This window comes from Scardinius erythrophthalmus (genome assembly GCF_964197995.2).
Source record: "Scardinius erythrophthalmus genome assembly, chromosome: 14".
Taxonomy (NCBI): Eukaryota; Metazoa; Chordata; class Actinopteri; order Cypriniformes; family Leuciscidae; genus Scardinius; species Scardinius erythrophthalmus.
Genome location: NC_138234.1, coordinates 1,527,555 through 1,550,054, shown reverse-complemented (window position 1 = coordinate 1,550,054; position 22,500 = coordinate 1,527,555). Strand labels below are relative to the sequence as shown.

At 37.7% G+C, this 22,500-nt stretch overlaps 1 protein-coding gene across 1 annotated transcript in view; it reads right to left on the bottom strand.

Moving 5' to 3' along the window:
• Positions 1-20,239: 20,239 nt before the first annotated feature.
• The window catches only part of elf3 (E74-like factor 3 (ets domain transcription factor, epithelial-specific)), a 3,377-nt gene continuing 1,116 nt past the window's right edge, over positions 20,240-22,500 (bottom strand). Inside the window, exons 3-9 of the mRNA XM_081385643.1 lie at positions 22,463-22,500; positions 22,229-22,375; positions 22,026-22,136; positions 21,844-21,939; positions 21,487-21,603; positions 20,943-21,138; positions 20,240-20,842 (exon numbers count right to left, since the gene is read on the bottom strand). The exon at positions 22,463-22,500 is cut by the window's right edge and continues 193 nt beyond it. Coding sequence (XP_081241769.1) covers positions 20,737-20,842; positions 20,943-21,138; positions 21,487-21,603; positions 21,844-21,939; positions 22,026-22,136; positions 22,229-22,375; positions 22,463-22,500 — 811 coding nt within the window. The 3' untranslated portion in view covers positions 20,240-20,736. The remainder of the gene's footprint in view (positions 20,843-20,942; positions 21,139-21,486; positions 21,604-21,843; positions 21,940-22,025; positions 22,137-22,228; positions 22,376-22,462) is intronic.

Genomic DNA, 22,500 nt, shown 5'->3' with positions numbered 1-22,500 from the left:
AAGATATTTTAAGGCATGAAGATTTTTTTTTTTTTCAAGGAAAAAACGTTTAAATAGCCTATGTAATTTTGTTGATCAAAGATGAGTTTTAATGGATTAAATGATCGACTACAGGGGACTGTGAGTAACACACACTGCTGTATAACAGTATAAAGCACTGGTGCAGTGGTTTGGTTTCCCGCCGCCACTAGAGGTCAGTAAAGCATCAGCTTGAGTTCAACATGAGCTTCTTCACTGCAGAGACTCTGAACATCACCTAGTCTGCTGGAGTTTCAGGGGTCACTGCTGGAGTTTCACGGGTCACTGCTGGAGTTTCACGGGTCACTGCTGGAGTTGGTCTCACCTCTGACTGAAATCTGTGAGTGACTGGTTTGATTGTGAAAGTTTTTCACTCATCACTTAAGGCCTGAAGTGTCTCGCCGTGTCTGACCCGACGAGCCTCAGACAGAAGAACATGATAACCCTGAGACCGAGAGCTGTGGTGAAACTGTGTCAGGAGTGTGTGTGTGTGTGTGTGTGTGTGTGTGTGTGTTTGTGTGAGTCGAGCTGCTATTGTCAAACCAACCGCTTTCATTCTTGAGTTCAGGTTTGACCGGACTCGCCGGTTCTCTTGAGTTTCTTTGCATAAGATAATGCGCTTACGGTCAGTGTGAGGAAGATGATGAAGATGATGATGATCTGGTGATGCACTGACACTCACTCCGTCAGGAAATACAGCATTACAATCATTATACTAAAATAAAACCCGTGATTCTGAACTGAGCAATCAGACATTTACAGGATTAGTAATGTTCAGCACTCAAAACCGTTGCTATGCAGTTGCTAAGGTGTTCTGAATGATTGTTAATGGTTCAGGGTGGTCTGAATGGTTGCCAATATGTTACCATGCTGTTACTAAGGTCTTTAGACTCGTTGCTATGCAGTTCTGCACAGTTGCCAAGCTGTTGGCTTGTTTTTGTTGTTGTTGTTAATAAATCCTTCTAAATGGTTGCAAAGTTGCTATGCAGTTACTATGACTTCTAAAAGCTACTGAGCATGTTGAAATGCATTTGCTAAATCTGATAAGTGGTTGCCATGTTTCTTTGTTGTTGCTAGGGCATTCAGAGTGCTTGCAAAGTATGTTGACTTGCATTTGCCAAGGCATTTTGAGTTGCTCAGTGGTTGTTGTTGTGTTGCAATGCGGTTGCTATGGCATTTCTATACAGTTGATGAATCTGCTAAGTCGTTGCCATATTTCTTTGTCTGAGTGGTTGCCAGGGAGTTGCTATGCAGTTACAAAGGCATTTTCAGTAACTTCCAACTACCACTCAGAATGCCTTTGTAACTGCATAGCAACACCCTGGCAACCACTTGAGACGCCCTAGAAACTGCATAGCAACTACCACTCAGATGCCCTAATTACTGCATAGCAACATACATAGTAACACTCAGAATGCCTTGGTAACTGCATAGCAACGCCCTGGCAACCACTCAGATGCCCAAACAACTGCATAGCAACATGCCAACTACCACTCAGAATGCCTCTACTGTTGTTTGGGCATCTGAGTGGTTGCCAGGGCGTTGCTATCCAGTTATAAAGGCATTCTGAATGTTAGTCTGCATGTTGCTTTGCAGTAGTTTGAGCATCTGAGTGGTTGCCAGGGCGTTGCTATGCAGTTACAAAGGCATTCTGTTGCCAAGCAATTACAAAGGCATTCTGAATGGTAGTTTGCATGTTGCTATGCAGTTTCTAGGGCGTTGCTATGCAGTTACAAAGGCATTCTGAGTGGTAGTGGCAAATTATCTATCTAAATGATAATAATTTAGCATTTAATTAAGATGTGTTTGTGCTTTCTTCTAATTAATGAATGAGATGATCAATTATGTTAAAACGTGTGGTGCGCTGCAGTGTAAGCGGTGAAACTCGTGACCTCTGACCCTTTAATGACTTGCTGGTTTAATCTATTGTCATCATAATGAGTCTCATTCTTCATACCTGAAGTTCATTCATTGGGCTTCCTGGCAGAAGAAGAAAGAAGGATAGTTCTGAGGCCGGTTAACTCCAGTTAAACCAGTCCTCACCCGCGGCGGGAAGAGACTAAACTAGATTAACTGATCACAGAAACCAGAATAACCCCGTTCTTGTAAACAAGACCCAAGCCACATAACCCATCTCACCAGATGATGCAGGATCGTGTGTGTGAAGGCATTAGCTATCCACACACACATCTTCATCTTCAACACTACATCTATTCAGCATTTCTAAGTTATTTAATACCTCATATGAAAAGTGTGTTACAGTTACACAACCTGTTTTTTGTGTTTGTTATATAATCAGTGACACTGATACGTTCAGTTTGATCGCTGCAGGCAAACTATTGTTTCCTGAAGATAAACACTTTAATTCCTGATTCTTTAAACGCAGTGAAGTCTTGAAACGCTGCCATGTTTGTGCAAGAGTTGCTGCCAGAAACAAATGAGGTTTCAGGCATTAGTAATTTGTCATGAATTGACAGATTAATTCTTATAACTCTTTCATTGTGTCTGGTGAACATTTTTACAATAAATTCTGCGTATATTGTGATAATCATTGTTTTTTTCATGCCTTTCTCCAGCGTTCTGTCGTGCGTTTGTCTGGCACACGGGGTCAGTTTAGATTTGCTGTCGTTTTCAGGCACAGAAACTGAAAAGTCACAGAAAAGTCATCAAATGGAAGTCTTCCCTCTGTCAATATAGATTAATCCTGATCAGAGTTACTAAAGTTATTCAGTGAAGAACAGTGAGTGATTATGTTGTTTGATGAGCATTGCAAACACAGATGGCAGGTTTATTAGGCTACTGTCACTTTAAGAGCTGCACCGGTCAGATATACTGATAGGCATGCGTTTACTTTCTCAGCTGTTCGACTGAAACGTCCATTAACGAAGATACTCGCCAAGTGTCTGTTCAAGCGCAAGAAGACGTGATGGAGAGCTCAGTTTAGTATTCGCGCGCGAGTAACGATTTAAACTGGCAAGATTAAACTTTTAATGAATTTGTTTCACTGAATTGCAAATATACAGTGTAGAAGAAGTACAGAATACAATATAGAACAATTTACGTAAGCTGTCGTAAGTCGTAAGCTGTTTAATTTATATTTAAAAATGTTTTACCTAAATAAAAAAAAAAAGTAATAAAAATGACGAAAACACCCAACAAAATGACTTAAACTTTAACTAAAATTAAAGTCAAAAAACAGAAATAATAAAAAAAATAGATAAAAACTAATGGTCATATTAAAAAATGAATAAAAAAAAGACAAAAACTCTCAACAAAATGACTAAAACTTTATCTAAAATGAAAATGAAAACATAAAATATAAAAAATATATAAATTGTTAAATATAACATTATATGTAAAAACTAAAATAAATCTATAAAAAAATGCTGAAAAGTGAAATTAGCCAATTAAGACTTATAAAATGATTTTATTTCAATAAATTGCAAATATACAACATAGAAGTACAATATACAATATAGAACAATTCACAATTCATATATTTTTTCATTTATATTTAAAACTTTGAGCACAATATACATTTAGCATAATGACTAAAAATGACAAACACTCACAAAATGACTAAAAAAGTATTTATGAAAACTGTAATAGTCATATTTAAAAAAAAAAATGAAAATGACAAAAACACTCGAAACTGAAACACACAAAAATGAAATGACTAAAAGAGAAAATCTAAAAATAAAAACTAATTCTAAACTGTAAGCTATAATACTATATGCACAGAAAATATATTCAATAGTTAAACTGGCCAAGAACTTAAAATAAATTTGTTTAAATGAATTGCAAATATACAACATAAATTTACATATTTGTTTCATTTACATTATAAACCACACAACATTTAGCATAAATCTACTTTTTGTTTTATTTTGGATGATTATATATTTATATTTTCATCAGTTTAAAGGAGAGCATCTGACAATATGTCAAATAATGTCGCTTTTAATATTGTCTTCATAATTATAATTTTTAATTTTTCTAATTATTTGTAAAGTAACACTTTACAGTAAGTACCATTAGTTAACATTATTCAGTGCATTAATTATCTTATATATTTGCTACTAAATGCCTTTATCTTTGTTAGCGCTAGTTAATACAAATACAATAATCAGGGTAATGTTAACTAATGGAACCTTATAATGAAGTATTTTAAAATATTTTTTACAGTTTTGCTTAATTAAGTTCTTTTTCATGTTTATTCCCAGTAATTAATAATTTAAAATGTTTGTTTGTTTTTTTTCGCAAAAAATTGCATTGCATTGTGGGATACAGTCTGCTCTTCTCGTGCAATACACACTTTGGCAAATGTAATGGGTTATTCGGGCTTTTCTGCGCTCACGTAACGATGCGTTTGCAACTGTTCACACGACAGAATCTTAAAGTTGATCTTTGACTAAAACATGAGCGTGATGATTCAGTTCATCTGATGATCAGGGCATTACTGGAGGAGCAAACCCATCATGCTGCAATTAGGCTACAGTTTAACTAAAGATAATTACTTTAATTAAATAGTGGTATTTTATTTGCAGCTATCACACACACACACACACACACACACACACACACACCTGCAATGTGACACACATACCTGTTGAACAGGTGTATTTGGCATCGCTCCAGGATTCCAGTCCTTTACTGGAAAGTGTGTGAGCTCTGCCCGGAAACTGAGCCCAGTGGGCGGGGCCTGGGCGAATCCTGCGCTGTGATTGGCTGCGCGTGATGTCAGCGCTTGGCCTCATTCTGGTTCAGCAGTTAAACAGGTAATTAACCCTCAGATCAACTCTTGACAATGATTAATCCAACAGCTTTCACTTTCCCAGAGTCCTAAACATTAATGCTCTCATCTAAAGCTCAAACGTACATATCTCTGTGCAAAAGCAGCTTTTAAACGAAGAAAAGACGTTAAAATATAAGCGAGTTTCACGTTTTTGGTCGCCGCATAGGCCTACTTCTGTTAGGGTAGTTTTATTGTTTTGATGACTGCACTATTATAAAAATGTGTGATATGTGTAGGAGTGTCTTTACCGGCAGTGTGTGTGTTTATGTTATTGTGTTCGTGTTTTAGTGTAAACTTAAATTAATAACCTGTGACGCCTTTTGTTTCACTTCACTGACGCACATAAAACACATTCTAACATAATATCTGTACTTCGAAGTGTACTAGATTAAAAATAGTATATGTTTTTAAAATAAATATGACCCACAATCCCTTTTTGACTTCTTGTAATTATCTTTCAACTTTGTCAATTTAAGTCTGCAAAACTAAAAGTTACATCATTTTGAAATTAAAGCTGAATTAATTTAGCTAGCGCTAACATGCTAATGCAAACGGTACATTACTTTTACTAAAATTAAAATATATAACACTCATTTTCATTTAGTTTAACTTAATGTACTGAATGTACACTTTAAAAGTGAGATACAATTAATAAAAACTATGGAGACGTAATTTAAAAAACTAATAAAACTGACAAAAACACTCAACAAAATGATTAAAACTTAAATAAAAATGAAAACTTAATGAAAATATACAATTAATTAAAAATATTAATACAAACTATACTAGTCATGTTTAAAAAAAACTATTAAAATTAAATAAATAGCTAAAAATGACTAAACCACTCAACAAATTGTACAAATAAACAAATAAATCTTTAAAATGAAAATTTTTATAGTAAAGTTGAACGTGAATAAAACGATAATAAACGATAGTAGAGTAACACTGGTCAGGACTCAAGTTGATCATTTGCTAACGTGACACACTGTCTTCGTTTAGCACACTTGTGTTGTATGTTAGCGTGCTAAGTGGGACGTAGCGCTGTCTCACGTTCCGAGTTCATCCTGGAGCATCATGGGAAGGGTAATCAACCAACATTCATATCTTAGACAAACAACAGTTTGATTGAAAACAACATCACTGTGCCACCCAGCGAAGGATTACCCAGCATGCTCTGCTGCAGTGTTTACCGCGCTCTCACGTGAACCATTAGCTTTATCTGGCTGATAAAGCGTTTACCGTAAGCGGCGTCTCTCTCTCGCTCCGCCCATGTTTACCGCTCTTCCACAGAAATCACTCCTCACTTTAATGGCTCAGTATTAAACTTCAAACACGTGACCTTTGACCTGCTCTTATTTCGTCTGAATCTAACGAGCGCATCAAGCCAGACGTTCAAAGTTTTGAGCCGCGCTAAAATGTTTTGCTAATCAACGGGTGTGTGTGTTTGGATAACAACTTACAGTCAGTGAGACGTAGCATAGAGCAATCAAAGTGTGTGTTGACACACACACACACACACACACACACACACACACACACACACACACACACACACACACACACAGAAACTCTCACACACACACACACACACACACACTCACAGAGACACACTCACACTTACACACACACACACACACACACACACACACACACACACAAACACACACACTCACAGAGACACACTCACTCACTCACTCACACACACACACACACACACACACACACACACACACACACACACACTCACGCGTCTGATTACTGGAAATGACCTCAATCACTTAACGACTCTGTGACTTTGTAACCCCCACACACACACTGACACACACACACGGCCGCTGCAGTTCATTGTTCCTGCATTTCTTTACATTTTATTAAAATTTTATGCAAAATGTCTAATTTGTTTGGTCAGTCTGCTCAAATAATGAAGTGTGGTTGCTTGGGTGGCCTGAATGGTTGCCAGGGTGTTGCTATGTGGTTGCTAAGGTGTGCATATAAAAACCTGGACGTTCAGAGAACTGTCAGAAAATACATGAATTAAACGTTAGAAGATGTTGGTAACACTGTACAGTAAGGTTCATTAGTTAAGTTTATGACCTTAGTTAACATGAACTAAGAATGAACAATACTTCTACAGCATTTATTAATCTTAGTTAATATTAATTTCAACATTTACTAATACATTATTAAAATCAAAGGTTGTATTTGTGAACATTAGTTACTGCACTGTGAACTAACATGAACACACAATGAACATCTGGATTTTGATTAACATTAACAGAGATTAATAAATACTGTAACACATGTGTTGAGTAAGGGATAAAGTATAGCGAACATCCCCCCCCCCCCCCCCCCCGTACATAACATACATTATCCCGCTTATTACATGGCTACCTACCAAATAAATCAATAATTTGACACAAAATATTGATTTAAAAATGATTGTATTGTTTCCGCTAAAGAAAATAGTCCGTTCCGCGTCCATAGCAACGCTCTGTTTTTCATCGCAACGGTGTGTTATAGTTCGCAGCGGTCTGGTAAGGGTTAATGCCCTTCGAGGTGTCCAATGGAGGACGGTTGGCGGTTGCCTCTGCCGAAGTTCATTAACACCTGACAATGGACACCTCGAAGGGCATTTACCCGCTTATACCATGGTCACTTGCCAAATAACACATTTTTAAAACATTAGTTTATATTTTAATTAGTTTTACAATCGAAATATAAAGTTATTACAAACAATAACTTGGTTTCCCTGGTTACGCCTGACGGTTTATTTAGCAACCGGAGATATTTATAGTCAAGTCAAGTCAAGTCAAGTCAAGTATATTTGTATAGCGCTTTTAACAATACAGATTGTATCAAAGCAGCTTCACAGAATTAAATTAAAATAATACAACAAGGTTTGTTTCTAGTGGAATTTATTGATTTTTAAAATAATATCCCCAAATATCCCCAACTGAGCAAGCCAAAGGCAACAGTGGCAAGGAACCAAAAAACTCCATCAGGTGACCTAATGGAGAAAAGAAAACCTTGGGAGAACCCGGGCTCAGTCGGGGGCCAGTTCTCCTCTGGCGTTTATGAACTAGAGACCGGATTTAACTGTAAGATTAAAAGTATTATATAAATGCCTGGCTGAAGAGATGCGTCTTTAATCTAGTTTTAAACTGGGAGAGCGAGTCTGAGCAACGAACAGTATCAGGAAGGCTATTCCAGAGTTTTGGAGCTAAATGTGAAAATGCTCTCCCTCCTTTGGTGGACCTAGATATCCTAGGTATGACCAAAAGCCTTGAATTTAGTGATCTTAAAGAGCGCGATGGATTATAGGGCGATAGAAGATCTGTTAAATAGACTGGAGATAAGCCGTTTAGGGCTTTATAAGTCAGTAGCAATACCTTGTAATTAATACGGAACTTTATAGGTAACCAATGTAGTGATGATAAAATCGGTGTTATATGATCATATTTTCTTGATCTAGTTAGAACTCTAGCGGCGGCATTTTGGACTAACTGTAGCTTGTTTATTGAGGATGCAGGACAACCAGCTAATAACGCATTACAGTAATCTAGTCTCGAGGTCATGAATGCATGAACTAACTTTTCTGCATCAGAAACTGATAGCATGTTACGTAGCTTAGCAATGTTTCTAAGGTGGAAGAATGCTGTTTTTGTAACATATGAAATATGATTTTTGAAAGACAGGTTGCAATCTAATATAACACCCAGGTCTTTTACTGTAGAGGATGAAGTAACAGGACATCCTACTATGTTAAAGTTGTATTGTGAGAGGTTTTGTGGGCGGTTTTTTGAACCGATGATTAGTACATCTGTCTTTTCTGGATTTAATAAAAGAAAATTACGCGTCATCCAATCTTTTATATCTTTAACACACTCTGTCAATTTGGATAATTTAGCGTTTTCATCTGGCCGTGATGAAATATAGATTTGAGTGTCATCGGCATAACAGTGGAAACTAATTCCATGTTTCCTTATAATATTTCCAAGTGGCAGCATATATATTGAGAATAATAGAGGGCCTAACACAGATCCCTGCGGCACTCCATAGTTTACTGGAGTTATGATCGATTTTTCTCCATTTAAATAAACAAAATGGTAGCGGTCAGATAAGTATGATCTGAACCAGCTTAATCCTTGTCCTTGAACACCAGTATAATTTTGTAGTCAATCTAAGAGTATTGTATGATCTATAGTATCGAACGCAGCACTAAGATCAAGTAGAACTAGTATTGAGATACAGCCTTGGTCAGAAGCTAAGAGTAAATCATTTGTGATTTTAACGAGCGCAGTTTCAGTGCTATGATGCGGCCTGAACCCAGACTGAAACTTTTCATAGATGTCATTTTCTTGCAAGAAAGAGCCCAGTTGGGCAGACACAACTTTTTCTAATATTTTGGACATAAAAGGAAGATTTGAAATGGGTCTATAATTTGCTAGATTATTATGATCTAATTGTGGTTTCTTAATGAGAGGTTTTATAACTGCCAGTTTAAATGTTCTTGGAACATGACCTAATGATAAAGACGAGTTAATAATATTGAGGAGAGGTTCTTCCACTATAGGTAACACTTCTTTCAATAGTTTAGTTGGTATAGGATCTAATAAACATGTTGTTGTTTTAGAGGAAATGATAAGTTTATTTAACTCTTTTTGTTCTATAGTTGTAAAGCACTGTAATTGTTCTTGCGGGGTGATAATTGAGGCTGAATTATAAGGCGCGATTGAGGATTGAACGTTTACAATTGTGGATCTGATGTTTTCTATTTTCTCAGTGAAGAAGTTCATGAAATCATTACTACTAAACTGTAACGGGATACAGTGTTTCCCCTGGGTTTACAGTTTTTGGGGGGGGGGGTTGGTTGGTTGGGGAAAATTGACACAGACACTATCTTTCTATCTATCTATCTGTCACATTAATTGGTTGTCTGGGAGGGTAATGCTTTGTAAAAGTTAACATAAAACACAAATGTTAAAAAAAATGTTAACATAAGATATCTCTTTAAAAAAATAAAATAAACATATTTAAATCTTTTTAAAATTGACTTTTGCAAATAACCTTTGTTAAATTTATAGAAGTATTTGTTAATATTAATGGACCAGAGCTTAAATAGTTTTATTTTTTAACAACTAAAAAAAGATTTATAAATACTAACAAATATATTGCTCATTCATTGTTCGTTAATGTTAGTTAATACATTTATATGACAAACAAATTTTAAATGGGCTTTTTTGTGAGAAGTTTTTATTTCTATGATGCATTTATTGGAGAGATCCTGTCAGACGCAGCACTGCTGTGAACGCGCGTTCACGTTTAAACACAATTTAAACAATGTATTATTCAATGCATTACTTCTATATAATTATATATTAAGTTGCTCAAGCAAGTGGTAAAATATTTAACCATGTTATTTATATTAAAATCTTTTGCATTTCAATTTTAATACAATAAATCTTGCATGTCACAAAGAACTTGTTTTTCCACCTCCACGAATGTCATTATGTCGCCTTTGTTGAGGTAAATTGAGGTTTTCCTTGCTTTACCCCGGTCTTAAAATGAAAAAAGTAGTATTTAATTAAATAAATTTATGGTATAAATACATACATTTTATTTAAATAATCGCACTTATGGTGAAATGACTACAGTTTCAGGTCAATCTGTGTTCATTTTGACCACGAAACATGCGCTGTCACTTTAATTCAGCGTTTGCAGCACAGCAGAAATCATACAGTATACAAACGGCAAAAATAGACTCGGTGCGGAAACGATCTCTGCACTGCTGTATAACTTACGCACCGCAACTGGAACGGATCGATCATCGACGGACTGCACCGCGTGCAGTGTGAAAGCTCTGTTAACATGGGTACGGAACTTACCACATACACACTGCAAACGAAATATGTGTGAAACGGGCGTTAGACTTGGAGCAGGAGAGCTACTCCGGCTGCTACTCGCAGTAGTGTTGCCATCTTCAGTTCAGCGACATATTTCCCGCCGCACGCTCTCTGTCCGCTAGTGCTCGTCTGTATTTGACGCAAGTGTTTGTTTGTGTCTGAGTGTGCACGCACTCATTGGGATAATTGTAAACGCGCAAACACAGACAGAAAAGACATGCCATCGTGGAAATAAGGTAAATAACATATTACTTAAGGGCTATTTAGTTTTTGTAATAAAATAAAAAAAATTAATCTGCCGCTTTAAAGAAAATCAAATCAAATTTACTTGTCCTTCAAGGGGGGCGGGGGGAGCCGTTAGGAGGTTGGGGCGCCCCCCTTATATAATGGTAGGGGAAACACTGGGATATTTTGTTCGGGTGATGTCTGTTTATTTGTTAGTCTCGCCACGGTGTTAAATAAGAACCTAGGATTGTTATGGTTGTTTTCTATTAGTTTGCAGAGGTGCTCAGCCCTGGCCTCTTTTAGGGCCTTTTTATAGCGTGACGTACTGTCTTTCCATGCGATTCTAAAGACCTCTAAGTTAGTTTTTTTCCATTTACGCTCTAAATTACGAGTTTCTCTCTTTAGAACACGCGTAGTATTGTTGTACCATGGTGCTTTAATTTTCTCTCTAACCTTTTTTAGTCTCATAGGTGCAACAATATCCAATGTTCCAGAGAGAATGGTGCTCATAGTGCTGGTTAGTTCTTCTTAATTATCTATGGTGGATGGAAGGATTGTTCTGCCTAATCGATAACGCGGCGCAGCATGATATATTACAGGAGTACGTAATATGCAAGTTACCATATAATGGTCAGTGACATCATCACTTTGTGGAATGATATCTATATCGGTTGGATCGGTTCCATGTGATATAATTTAATCGAGTGTATGATTAAAACGATGAGTTGGTCCGGTGACGTTTTGCTTGACCCCAAAGGAGTTTAATAAATCTGTAAACGCAGCCCCTAACGCATCATTTGAATTATCTACGTGTATGTTAAAATCTCCAACAATTAATGCTTTATCTACATTGACTTATAGATCTGAGAGAAAATCTGCAAACTCTTTTAGGAAATCAGCGTAAGGCCCAGGCGGTCTATATACGGTAGCCAAGGCTAGAGATAATAGGGATGTTTTTCTAACATCTAAGAGCGTAACATTTAGTACAAGTACTTCAAACGAAATAAACTTATAACCCGTTTTCTGAGTAACATTGAGAATATCTCTGTAGATTGTTGCAACACCGCCGCCACGACCAATCAGACGGGGCTCGTGCTTATAGGAGTATCCTGATGGAGTAGACTCATTTAAACCGAAATAATCATTTGGTTTAAGCCAGGTTTCAGTAAGGCAAAGTACATCGAAGCTATTATCTGTGACTATTTCATTTACAATAACTGCCTTAGGTGTGAGTGATCTAATGTTTAGAAGACCTAGCTTTAGAAATTGTTTTTGTTTACTAATAGCAACATTTTCTGTTTTAACAATTAGATTTTTTCTAGATCCTGCAGTAGATTTATTATTTGATCGCACTAAATGAGGAATAGACACAGTTTCTATGCAATGTTCAACACTATTTATATTAGTTAAATTGGTGCAGCAGAGACTATGATTTGGACTTTTGGTTACTAGTCATCTAACGGTATTTAACATTTTGGAGATGTTATCTGACAGAAGATCCGATCCGAATCTGTTTGGGTGTAAGCCATCAGCACGGTAAAGCCTAGGACGCTCCCAAAACAGATTCCAATTATTTACAAAGAGCAGTTTCTGCTCATTGCACCATGATATTAACCATTCATTTAGCGCAAATAATCTACTAAACTTGTCATGTCCTAGACGGTACGTGGGAAGCGGTCCTGACACAATGATCGTTATATCAGGCGATGTGCTGCGTACCGTATCGATCAGATTCCTGAAGTCTTTCTTCAGAACTTCCGTCTGGCGCAGTCTGATGTCGTTCACTCCCGCGTGCAATACCAAAGTTCCGACGCGCTCGTTATCGTTCAGAATCTCGGGAACGCGAGCAGCGATTTCAGAAACACGAGCACCAGGAAAGCAGTGACTGTGCACCTTATTTTTACCTGATGTAGCATGGACGTGCCGAACAATGGAATCACCGATGATCACAGCATCGCGTTCTGTTTCGCGAAGAGGGGAGAAGCGGTTTTGTGTGGATAACTCGAAAACCGGGAGGGTCGGAGAGAGTTTTCTTGGTCTAGACCTGACTCGCGTCTTCCGCTGCGGAAATATCCAGGCTTCGTGGTGGCGTGTTGGAGCCGGAGTGAACGAGACCATGGCTGATCGCGACCTCGACGTTCGGGACCGATGTTGAGGAACGCACGGAGTAGACGAGGTCGGGGTCAGCGGGTTAGTAACATTAATCTCTGATTTGTGAGCATCGGCGCGTGATGTTTCAAGAGCTAAACGCCGGTCTCTCAGCTCGGCCTGTCTCACTAAAAGGTCGTGGATCTGTTTCTCAACTGCTTCCAGCTCAGACTGTACCGCGTGCAGCTCAAATGTGTCCTCACCTGCACCAAAAGGTAGACTACTTGCATCTGATATATTCGCCATTTTAACAGATGGACAGTAAGTTAGCAACGACGCTACCAGTGATGCTAACAATATTAATACTAATTTATGACTAAACTCTTGAATATAATCCGCCTTTTAGTGGTACGTTGTAGGGTAGACGCATGATAGGCGAAAAAAAAAAATGTTTGTTTGTAAGTGAGTGTGGAGAAGACGCGTTCAGCCGTGATCCACGGACGTAACCTATAAGAGTATCCAGCGTTGGATCACTAGGCTTGAGACGCGTCTGCTCAACAATCCGCGTTGTAACTATGAGGTTTGAGCAGTAGTGCTTCTCAGTGAGGAAAAGTGGAAAATGTTTGTTGTAAGTGAGTTTAAAGAGAAAATCAAGAATTATAAATCAAATCGATAGAGCTCCAAAGACAACAACATGTTCAGACGCGACGCATGCGCAATAGCAAATAACCAAAGCATACCTGTCAAGTATCCCGTTTTGGCCGGGAAAGTCCCGTATTTTACCCTTCTTTCCCGCCGTCCTCCCGTATTAGTATTTTCCCGTAAATCTCCCGGTTTTTAACCTGCGTTATTAAAAAATAATAATAGGCTTCCCCCGGGCCTGGGCGGAGTAAAAAAAAAAAAAAACATTCCTAATCTGAGTCTGTCAGTAGCCTACTACAGGTACTGTAGGTGGCAGTTGTCGCGAGGTCAGATGATGAGTGACAACCCTATGGTGACAACGCGGGGGAAAAAAAAGAAAGAAAAGAAAAAACAGAGACGGATGATGGACGCTACTACATAGACGGAAGGCACGCACAGTATTTGTAGTGTTCTCTGTACCTATTGTCCTGTGCATTGTTCATAATAAAGTTATGACGTAAGGCACTCCTGCCAAAAAACCAAAACCCTCATGTAAAAACCGCGAATGCAAAGTCTGCAACAAATTTATACAATAACTCACAAAAAGAGTAAAGAAAAGTTATGTGAAATGAAAAGAAAAACTGTAAAAGAAAAGCAATATGAAATGAAGAGAATTTGTGGAATGAAAATAAAATGTAAAGACAAGCAATGATAAATGAACAGAAAATATGCAAATAAGCCTTTAAATAAATGCTCTTTATATACACCCTTTTGTGTTTTCAATTAGGCTATAATGAATGTTCACAGCATTGGGGGGGGGGGGTACTGCTCGCGGTGGGCGCCGGAAAATTTCCCTTATTTTCAAATCCAAAACTTGACAGGTATGAGCCAAAGTACTTGCTATTGTCCGCTCGATACTTTGACTGCCTGTTGCTATGGTTACCCACAGCTGATGTAGCCAGCGCATTTTATTTATTTCGAACGGTAAACTGTCAGTTTCACCAGAACTCCTTTACTAGGCGTCCGCCTCTATCACTTTTTAATGGACACCCTGCAGCCAATCAGAATCGAGTATTCACCCAGACCATGGTATAAGTCTTGTTAACACACTCTACATTGGAATTCAACCAAGCCATGTATAATCATTGTTAGTTCATGTTAGTTAATACACTAATGTTCACTAATGAACCTTACTGTACAGTGTTACCCAGATGTGTGTGTGATCTGAGCTGACGGTCCACAGAAGTAGGTCACCGAGATCAACATCAGGACCATAAAAAACACTTTATGTTCACACACAACACAGACACACACACACACACACACACACACACACACACACACACACACACACACGCGCGCACACACTCACACACGCGCACACACACTCACACACACACATCAACAGATTAATTTCATTTATGACTGCTGTTTGAATAATATTTCAAGTCAAGACTGTTAAACTTTCAAGAGTTTATAATGTTACGAGAGTCTATATCAGATCAAGTCTGTTTATTAATCAAAGAGTTTCTGAGAACTGAAGTGTGTGTGTGTGTGTGTGTGTGTCGAGATCGAGAGGAAATGATGTGCTGACTTCCTGTAGATCTGGGACAAAAGAGGAGAACAGTGATGGGTGTGTGTGATCGCTTCATTCATACACTTCTCATCAGAGCGAACATAATCCAGCAGCTTCCCGAGAGTGTGTGTGTGTGTGTGTGTGTGTGTGTGTGTGTGTGTCTGTGTGTAAACCGACACTTCTGTGTCTGATTGTTACATCATCATCATCATGTCATTCACACTCTGTATGATTTATTTCTAAATCATAAAGCACAGATGTTTAGCCAAACGCTCACGCTGCTCTTTTAATCTATACTCTTTACTATATACAGTACTGTGCAAAAGTCTTAGGAATATTAATACCCCCCCTCCACACACACACACACACACACACTTTTTTTTCATAAAAAATGAAACAATTTATATATATATATATATATATATATATATATATATACAAATATTACAATATACAAGTATTTATTCAAATATTTTAAACACACACACATATATTGTAGAAATATACACGAAATATTCTAAGTAACTGGATGCCAAAAATTAATTACATAATATAATACATGTTTTAAATAAATTAACAAACAAAAAACTGTAAATCATCAATATATGTAATGAATGTATAATATATATATATATATATATATTCACCAAATATTTTGATGCAATATATTTAAAATATGCAAAATGACTGGATGCCAATCATTGATTTAAACCTAATAATTCTGCGTGAAATGTTGCACAATTCATACTATCACACACACTACTGTTATTAAACACAAGTGTTGATCCGCAGTGTGTGTCACCCGAACAAAGAGTTTCAGTGCTGAACAAAAGCTGCAGTTTCATGACTAATGAGTAATTGGCCGGAGTTGATCTCTCGACGGGCGTTCCACTCCATCACGTCCAAATATTGACTGGAAATTAAATTATTAACAAAGATCACAAACCAGATGCGATCAAGAAGCTTCACGTTCAGATCAAAACACTGCAGAGTTTGTTCTCTAGGTGTGTGTGAGATAATTATGTGTGTGTGGGCCGCTGATCTACATGGATTTTACTTGGAAGTTGAAGGGGAGAAGGCGGGAAAATCCCTGCATACTTATGCAAATCAGCTCGGTGAGATCATGATGGGAGAGACAGGATGTGGGCGGAGCTTCGCGGTCACATGGGCAACACAGAAACCAAATGACAGTTCCTGTGCTGTACAGCAGAATCAACAATAGTGTTTGGAACTTCATATAGCCTATAAAGTAAGAAAATAGGAAAATTCTTTTAAAAAAAACATTAATCTGAGCACATAAAATCTTTTTTTTTTGGTCTAAAGTTTTTTGCTGATGAACAACCAAATAACGAATATACGGATAATTGAAGATTTCCAACAGTGAAGTAGCGGTGGATCACAGCATACATTAAATAAAGGAAGACAGTAAACACGAATTAAGAAATACAGTAGAGAGGGAAAAAATCCAGAGTTAGTAAATCAAGTTACGCATCACTCAGCAGACTGTCGTTCAGTTTCACTGGTTTGACACTGTTTTTATTGTCTTAATTAAGTATTTTAATTTTGGCACTGTTAGACAAAATGTACATTTATGAATAAAATAATATGCCAATAAAATAAATACATTTCCATATACTCTAATTTATAATGTCTAATTTTAGTTTTGAATAAAGAAACTTTGACGCGGTAAACCCTTCATTATCAACGAACTGATCACATGACTCTGACGTTTAACATTGTTTAAATTAATCATCTCAGTTACTGGACATCAATTATTTAGCAGAAACACACAAACACACCAACAATTCTGCATATATATATATATATATATATATATATATATATATATATATATATATACACACACACACTACCAGTCAAAAAGTTTTGGAACAGTTAGATTTTTAATGTTTTTAAAATAAGTCTCTTTAAGGCTGCATTTATTTGATTAAAAATACAAAACAAAACAAAAACTGTGAAATATTATTCCAGTGTAAATCATCTGTTCTCTATGTGAATATCTAGTAAAGTGTAATTTATTCCTGTGATCAAAGCTGAATTTCAGCATCATTACTCCAGAACTTTTCGCTTTCTATTCATCAAAGAATCCTGAAATAAAAATGTTAATAACTGTTTTCAACACTGATAATAATCATAAATGTTTCTTGATCATCAAATCATCATATTATAGTGATTTCTGAAGGATCATGTGACACTGAAGACTGGAGTAATGATGCTGAACATTCAGCTTTGATCACAGGAATAAATTACACTTTACTATATAAAGAGTTCAGATGCAAAAGCCTCTAAGTGCCATCTGAAATTTTCTTCTTGAATGATCATTTTTATCAAGCTCGTATATTTAAGTTCAGTAATTTCACTTAATTAGCAATGAAAATGACCTATTAATTGTCATTTAAGTGAAACTACTGAACTTAAATATACAAGCTTGTTAAAAATTATCATTCAAGAAGAAAATTTCAGATGGCACTTAGAAGCTTTTGCATCTGAACTCTTCATATATTCACATAGAAAACAGATGTTATTTCATATTACATTATAATAATATTTCACTTTTTTTTCTTGTATTTTTAATGAAAGAAATGCAGCTTTGGTGAGCAGAGACTTCTTTTAAAAACAAGAAAGTCTCGAAAGTCTTACCGATCCAAAACTTTTGACTGGTAGTGTGTGTATGTTATATGTAGCCTATACACGCTCCAGTTTCACTCGGCATAAACATTATAATCATGGCTCACACTGACCATCACTTTCCAGAGAACTGTGGAAGAATGCGGCGTTGAGAAAAAGAAACAAGACTCGACAGGAGTTTGAGAAATGCAGTAAACACACACACAAGCTCTAATCTGATGCATGTCATCATCAATCATCTTCACACACTCTCTCTCAGACTCGCTCATGGTCGTTTATGCAGCTCTCGGCAACACTTAAGGCCAAGGACTATAACGATAAGGAATACTTCTAAAAGTCGTTTGAAATATAAAGGAATAGCAGAGTTCACGCCACAACTGTAACGACACAGAGGAACGATATCGTTAGATTAACTTTTTCCAGCTGATAAAAACGATAAAATCACGGACAGCCAATCAGAATCCATCCTGCATTAACGAGCTCGAGAATTTAAAGCGACAGACGACAAAACTGCAGCGCGTATAATAAATATCGTGCATTGGTGCGACGCTAATAGTTATCGTTATAGTTATCGTCCGTTATAGTTAACTTTGTATCATTCTTCAAACATTATGGGAATGTTACTTTTGAATGTTCTCTGATAGTAACATTTAAAAAACATCAGATGAACATCCAACTAAAACATATCAGAAAAGTGATTGTGCTAGCATTTTGAGAATATTATTGAAGACCAGATAACTTTGAGCAAATGTTCTATTAATGTTACTGGAGGAACGTTTGTTCATAACTTTGAGAGAACCTGTTAGCTGGGCAGTGACTATATGAGTTTACACCTTTCTCTCGGGCACGGCTTATCAAAAACATTCTTGACCTGAATAATTATTGTGGGTAATTTCAGTTTAGACAACAACTCTTTTAGGAGTGTACAGCGAATGTTAGTCATGATAGTCACGGTTCAAACTGACAATCCACCTGATGTTTACAGTGCGCATAGTTTTGTGTATTGTTCAAAAATGAAAATATAACTGCGCACACCTGAAACACGCCTTGAAATGAGGTTATGTGATGCACATATTCATGTTATTGGATCAAGAGCTCATGATCTCTGGGTGACTGGTCACACACACTAAAAACATGACAATGGTGTAAAGATCCCAGAGTGAAACTCCTGTGTTAAGTAACTAGTGATCAAGTCATCTGAGATGGTTTGATGGATTGTATTGTAAGATAAGTCCGGTTTAACATGACCAGATTAGCTGTCTCCAATAACCGTAATTCCAGTGTAGTTTAAAGTGTTTTCGAGCTCGTTTTGTGCAGCTCTCACAAGTATTAAATGGTGTTTTATTTCAGACACATGAGATTTTCCAATTCAAATACTATTTACTGCTTTGAATTGGGACGATGGTTCTCTTTCTTGCTTGCTTCAGCTGCATCTATTTGCATGTGGGTCCAAAATTCAAATGCAATGTGGCGTATATATGTGTGTGTATTTGAATGCCGGACCTCTAAAAAACAGTCGCATTGTGCTCTAAAATGCAAAACTAAACCTGCTATGAAAAATGCGATTCAGTTCAAGCTAAGGTCGACTGCATCAAATGCGTCGTTTGGAAATTCTAGGCGTGAAAACCAAACAATGACACAAAAATTGGCATTCAGATTCATGTGTGTTTATTTTACAGTTTAAAGTCATCCTAAACATTTGCACACTTAAGTCACGTTTAAAACCGAGCGGCAATGTCTATTTTTTTAATAGAATATTTAATTCTTAAGTTTGCACGATGGGTTAATGTGATTCTCTACACCTGTTTGAACTGCTTTTATACGTGCACTAAATCTAAATAACTTTTTTTAGACTTCCAACATCATGAAGATACGTGTTGTTTTGGATACATTTCTCTCGCAGTAAAAAAATCTGCTGAATCATACGGCAAGTGAGATCTTGATTTGCACTGATATTTGACCCGCATTTTTAACATGTTTATGCTGGATGGTTGAGATGTGCAATAACTCGAGTAGTACTCGTCCCATATTCTGTGCAAGCTGTTGCATATATTCGTGTTGAAATTCATACAGAAGTGTCTCATTTACAACACACCTGTGATCTCTGATAACAAGACTTGAGCAAATATAAAGTAAATGTTGAAATAAGTTTGAGTGGAACGTAGTTCAAGAGGGTGAGGCACCAACTACAAGATAAAAACGCATCAAACAAGAGTTTTCATCAGAAATTTTATTTTAGAAAAGTCTCATACAAAAGAAACAGCAAATATATGCCATACATAATAGTTATAGTATACAATCTGCGAGGGAATCCTCATACACATTATCCAGTGACTTAACAAATCACATTAAAAAATTGAGCAGAATCTTCAGTGATATATATGATTTGTACTCGATTGACAAGTATTATGAAGAATATTATAGTCCTTTTTACATACATGTGTATATACAGCAAATGTGAACGTGACAAAACTTCAAACCACCGTCGTGTTCTTCGGTCAGTCTGCCCTGACAAACAGTGTTACGCATGAAACTTCATTTCCCAATACCAAAGAGGCTTTACAAAGCTTTACATTCTCTCACAGTTCAACCATTGTGTAGAACTTGTGTTTACAGAGTCTTTAAGTGGTGTGGCGATACCGTCTGATCCAGGCCACGCCCGCGCGCCAATCCAACCAGACAAGCCCCACTATACAATTTTTACCGGTTCATAAAACCTACTTTAGCCAAAACACTGGCTTACAGTTTCTGTGAAACCTTTTCCCTCTGGGAAGAGTGTGTTTCTAAAGCGAGGATCTTTAATCTTCAGGCCCATTAAGCCGGAGACCAAAACCTCTACGTTTGACTAGAAGCGACTCTCTTTAGTATCCGGTCTCCTCCACTCTCCACCCGGTGGAGTTCTTCCCGAACTTGTAGACGAGCCTGCGTCCATCAACCCTCTCCAGAATCTCTCGCTTGTAGTAATACCTGTGGGAAAGAGCAAGAGTTTCAATTATTCCTCGATCCCAGACACAGAGACAAATCCCACCCTGCCCAAAACCCTTGATCCCAGGATTGAGTCCTTTACCTCATGGCTCTACTGAGCTTCTCGTACGTCATGCTGCTGTTCTTCTTCTTCTGTCCCCAAAGCTGAGCAACCGCTTCGGACTTGAGGAACTTGAATACGCCATCCCTTCGGTCCTCCCACTTCATCAGACCCTGGTTCTGCTCCGGATGAATCAGGATATCTCTGATAAACTCCCACAGGTGGGTTCCTCGTGGAGCTGCAATTAAAGTCCTGTTAGACTCTTGTCACACTTGATCTCCACATCAGGTCCCAGCGAGCAATTTTGCGTTTTAAAAGACGTCTAATAGCCATCCAAACACAGCTCAGACGTCTAAAACAAGGCAAAATTTGGGCTTTCAGTGAAAATTTAATAGACGTCTAAACCGTAGCCCAAGAATACACTAGTCATCAATTAGATAACAAAGAATTTAAATCATTAGTCTATCTTGAGATATGGTTTAGACGTCTATTAAATTTTCACTGACAGCCCAAATTTTGCCTTGTTTTAGAAGTCTTTTAAACGGCTTGCTGGGGTACGTCTTTAAATAGAGTTTTGCGTACTCACCATGTTTGCTCTTTTTGGACTGAATGAAGTGTTCGTATCCCTCATTATCCCTGGGCTTTGGAGGGCGTCCTCTACCTCTCTTCTGGCTCTTTCCAGGCTCTTGTTTTACAGTGATCTCTGTGGAAAAGGAAGCATTCAAACGTTAGACAACTACCTCTTGGATCATTCGAGGTTCTGTCCCTTCATCATCCCAGCTATCGACGGCTCCTCGAGAACCACCTTCCTGCAGAGTCTAGAGTTTAGTTTCAACCAGTCAGGTAATCCCGAAGACCTTGATTAGCTGGTTCAGGTGTGTTAGACTAGCCTCTGCAGGTTGATAGGCCTCGAGGAGCGAGGTTGAGCTTCGAAGGAACTTACTTGAGCTAACGGAGAAAGGTATCTCTGAGTTTTCAGGGTCTGAGTCGCTGCTGCTGCTGCTGCTGGACTCGGGTGAGCTCGGGTTCAGAAAGCTGCCTGAAGAGGACAAAACAAAGAGTTCAGACTTCAGGATGTTCCTTGAAAGAGTTAATTGTTCATTCGAGTTTAGTGGAGATGCGTACCAGCGTGGGAACTCTGGAAACTCTCGGTTAGGGAGTCGTATCCGTGGTCGCTCTCTGGAGTCAGCTGGTTGGTGTACTCGTCGAAGTAACTGTATTTTGACTCTGAATTGTCTGCGGAAACAGAATACCTTTATTGTTTCCAGTTCGGGCAAGTTGGTGCTGCTCACTATGGATTGGGTTTAAAGGTCAGAAAGTGGACTCACCTGTTGGGATTGAGCTTTGAACCACCACGGTTTCCAGCAGAGGTCCGAGGTTTGGTCCGTGCATGAAGGGAAACGAGTCATGAAGGATGTTTTCCAGTATATCTAATTCAGATTCGCTTAGAACGGTGTTCTCAGACAAGTCATTAGCTGTAGATACAAGCAAATCAAGGTTGTTAATGCATTCCCAAGGGGTTCAACTTCCAAAAAAAAGGTTCGGTTAAACAAGTCACTCACCATATCTGGATTTTAGGTTCTCTAGGTTCTGGTGAAGC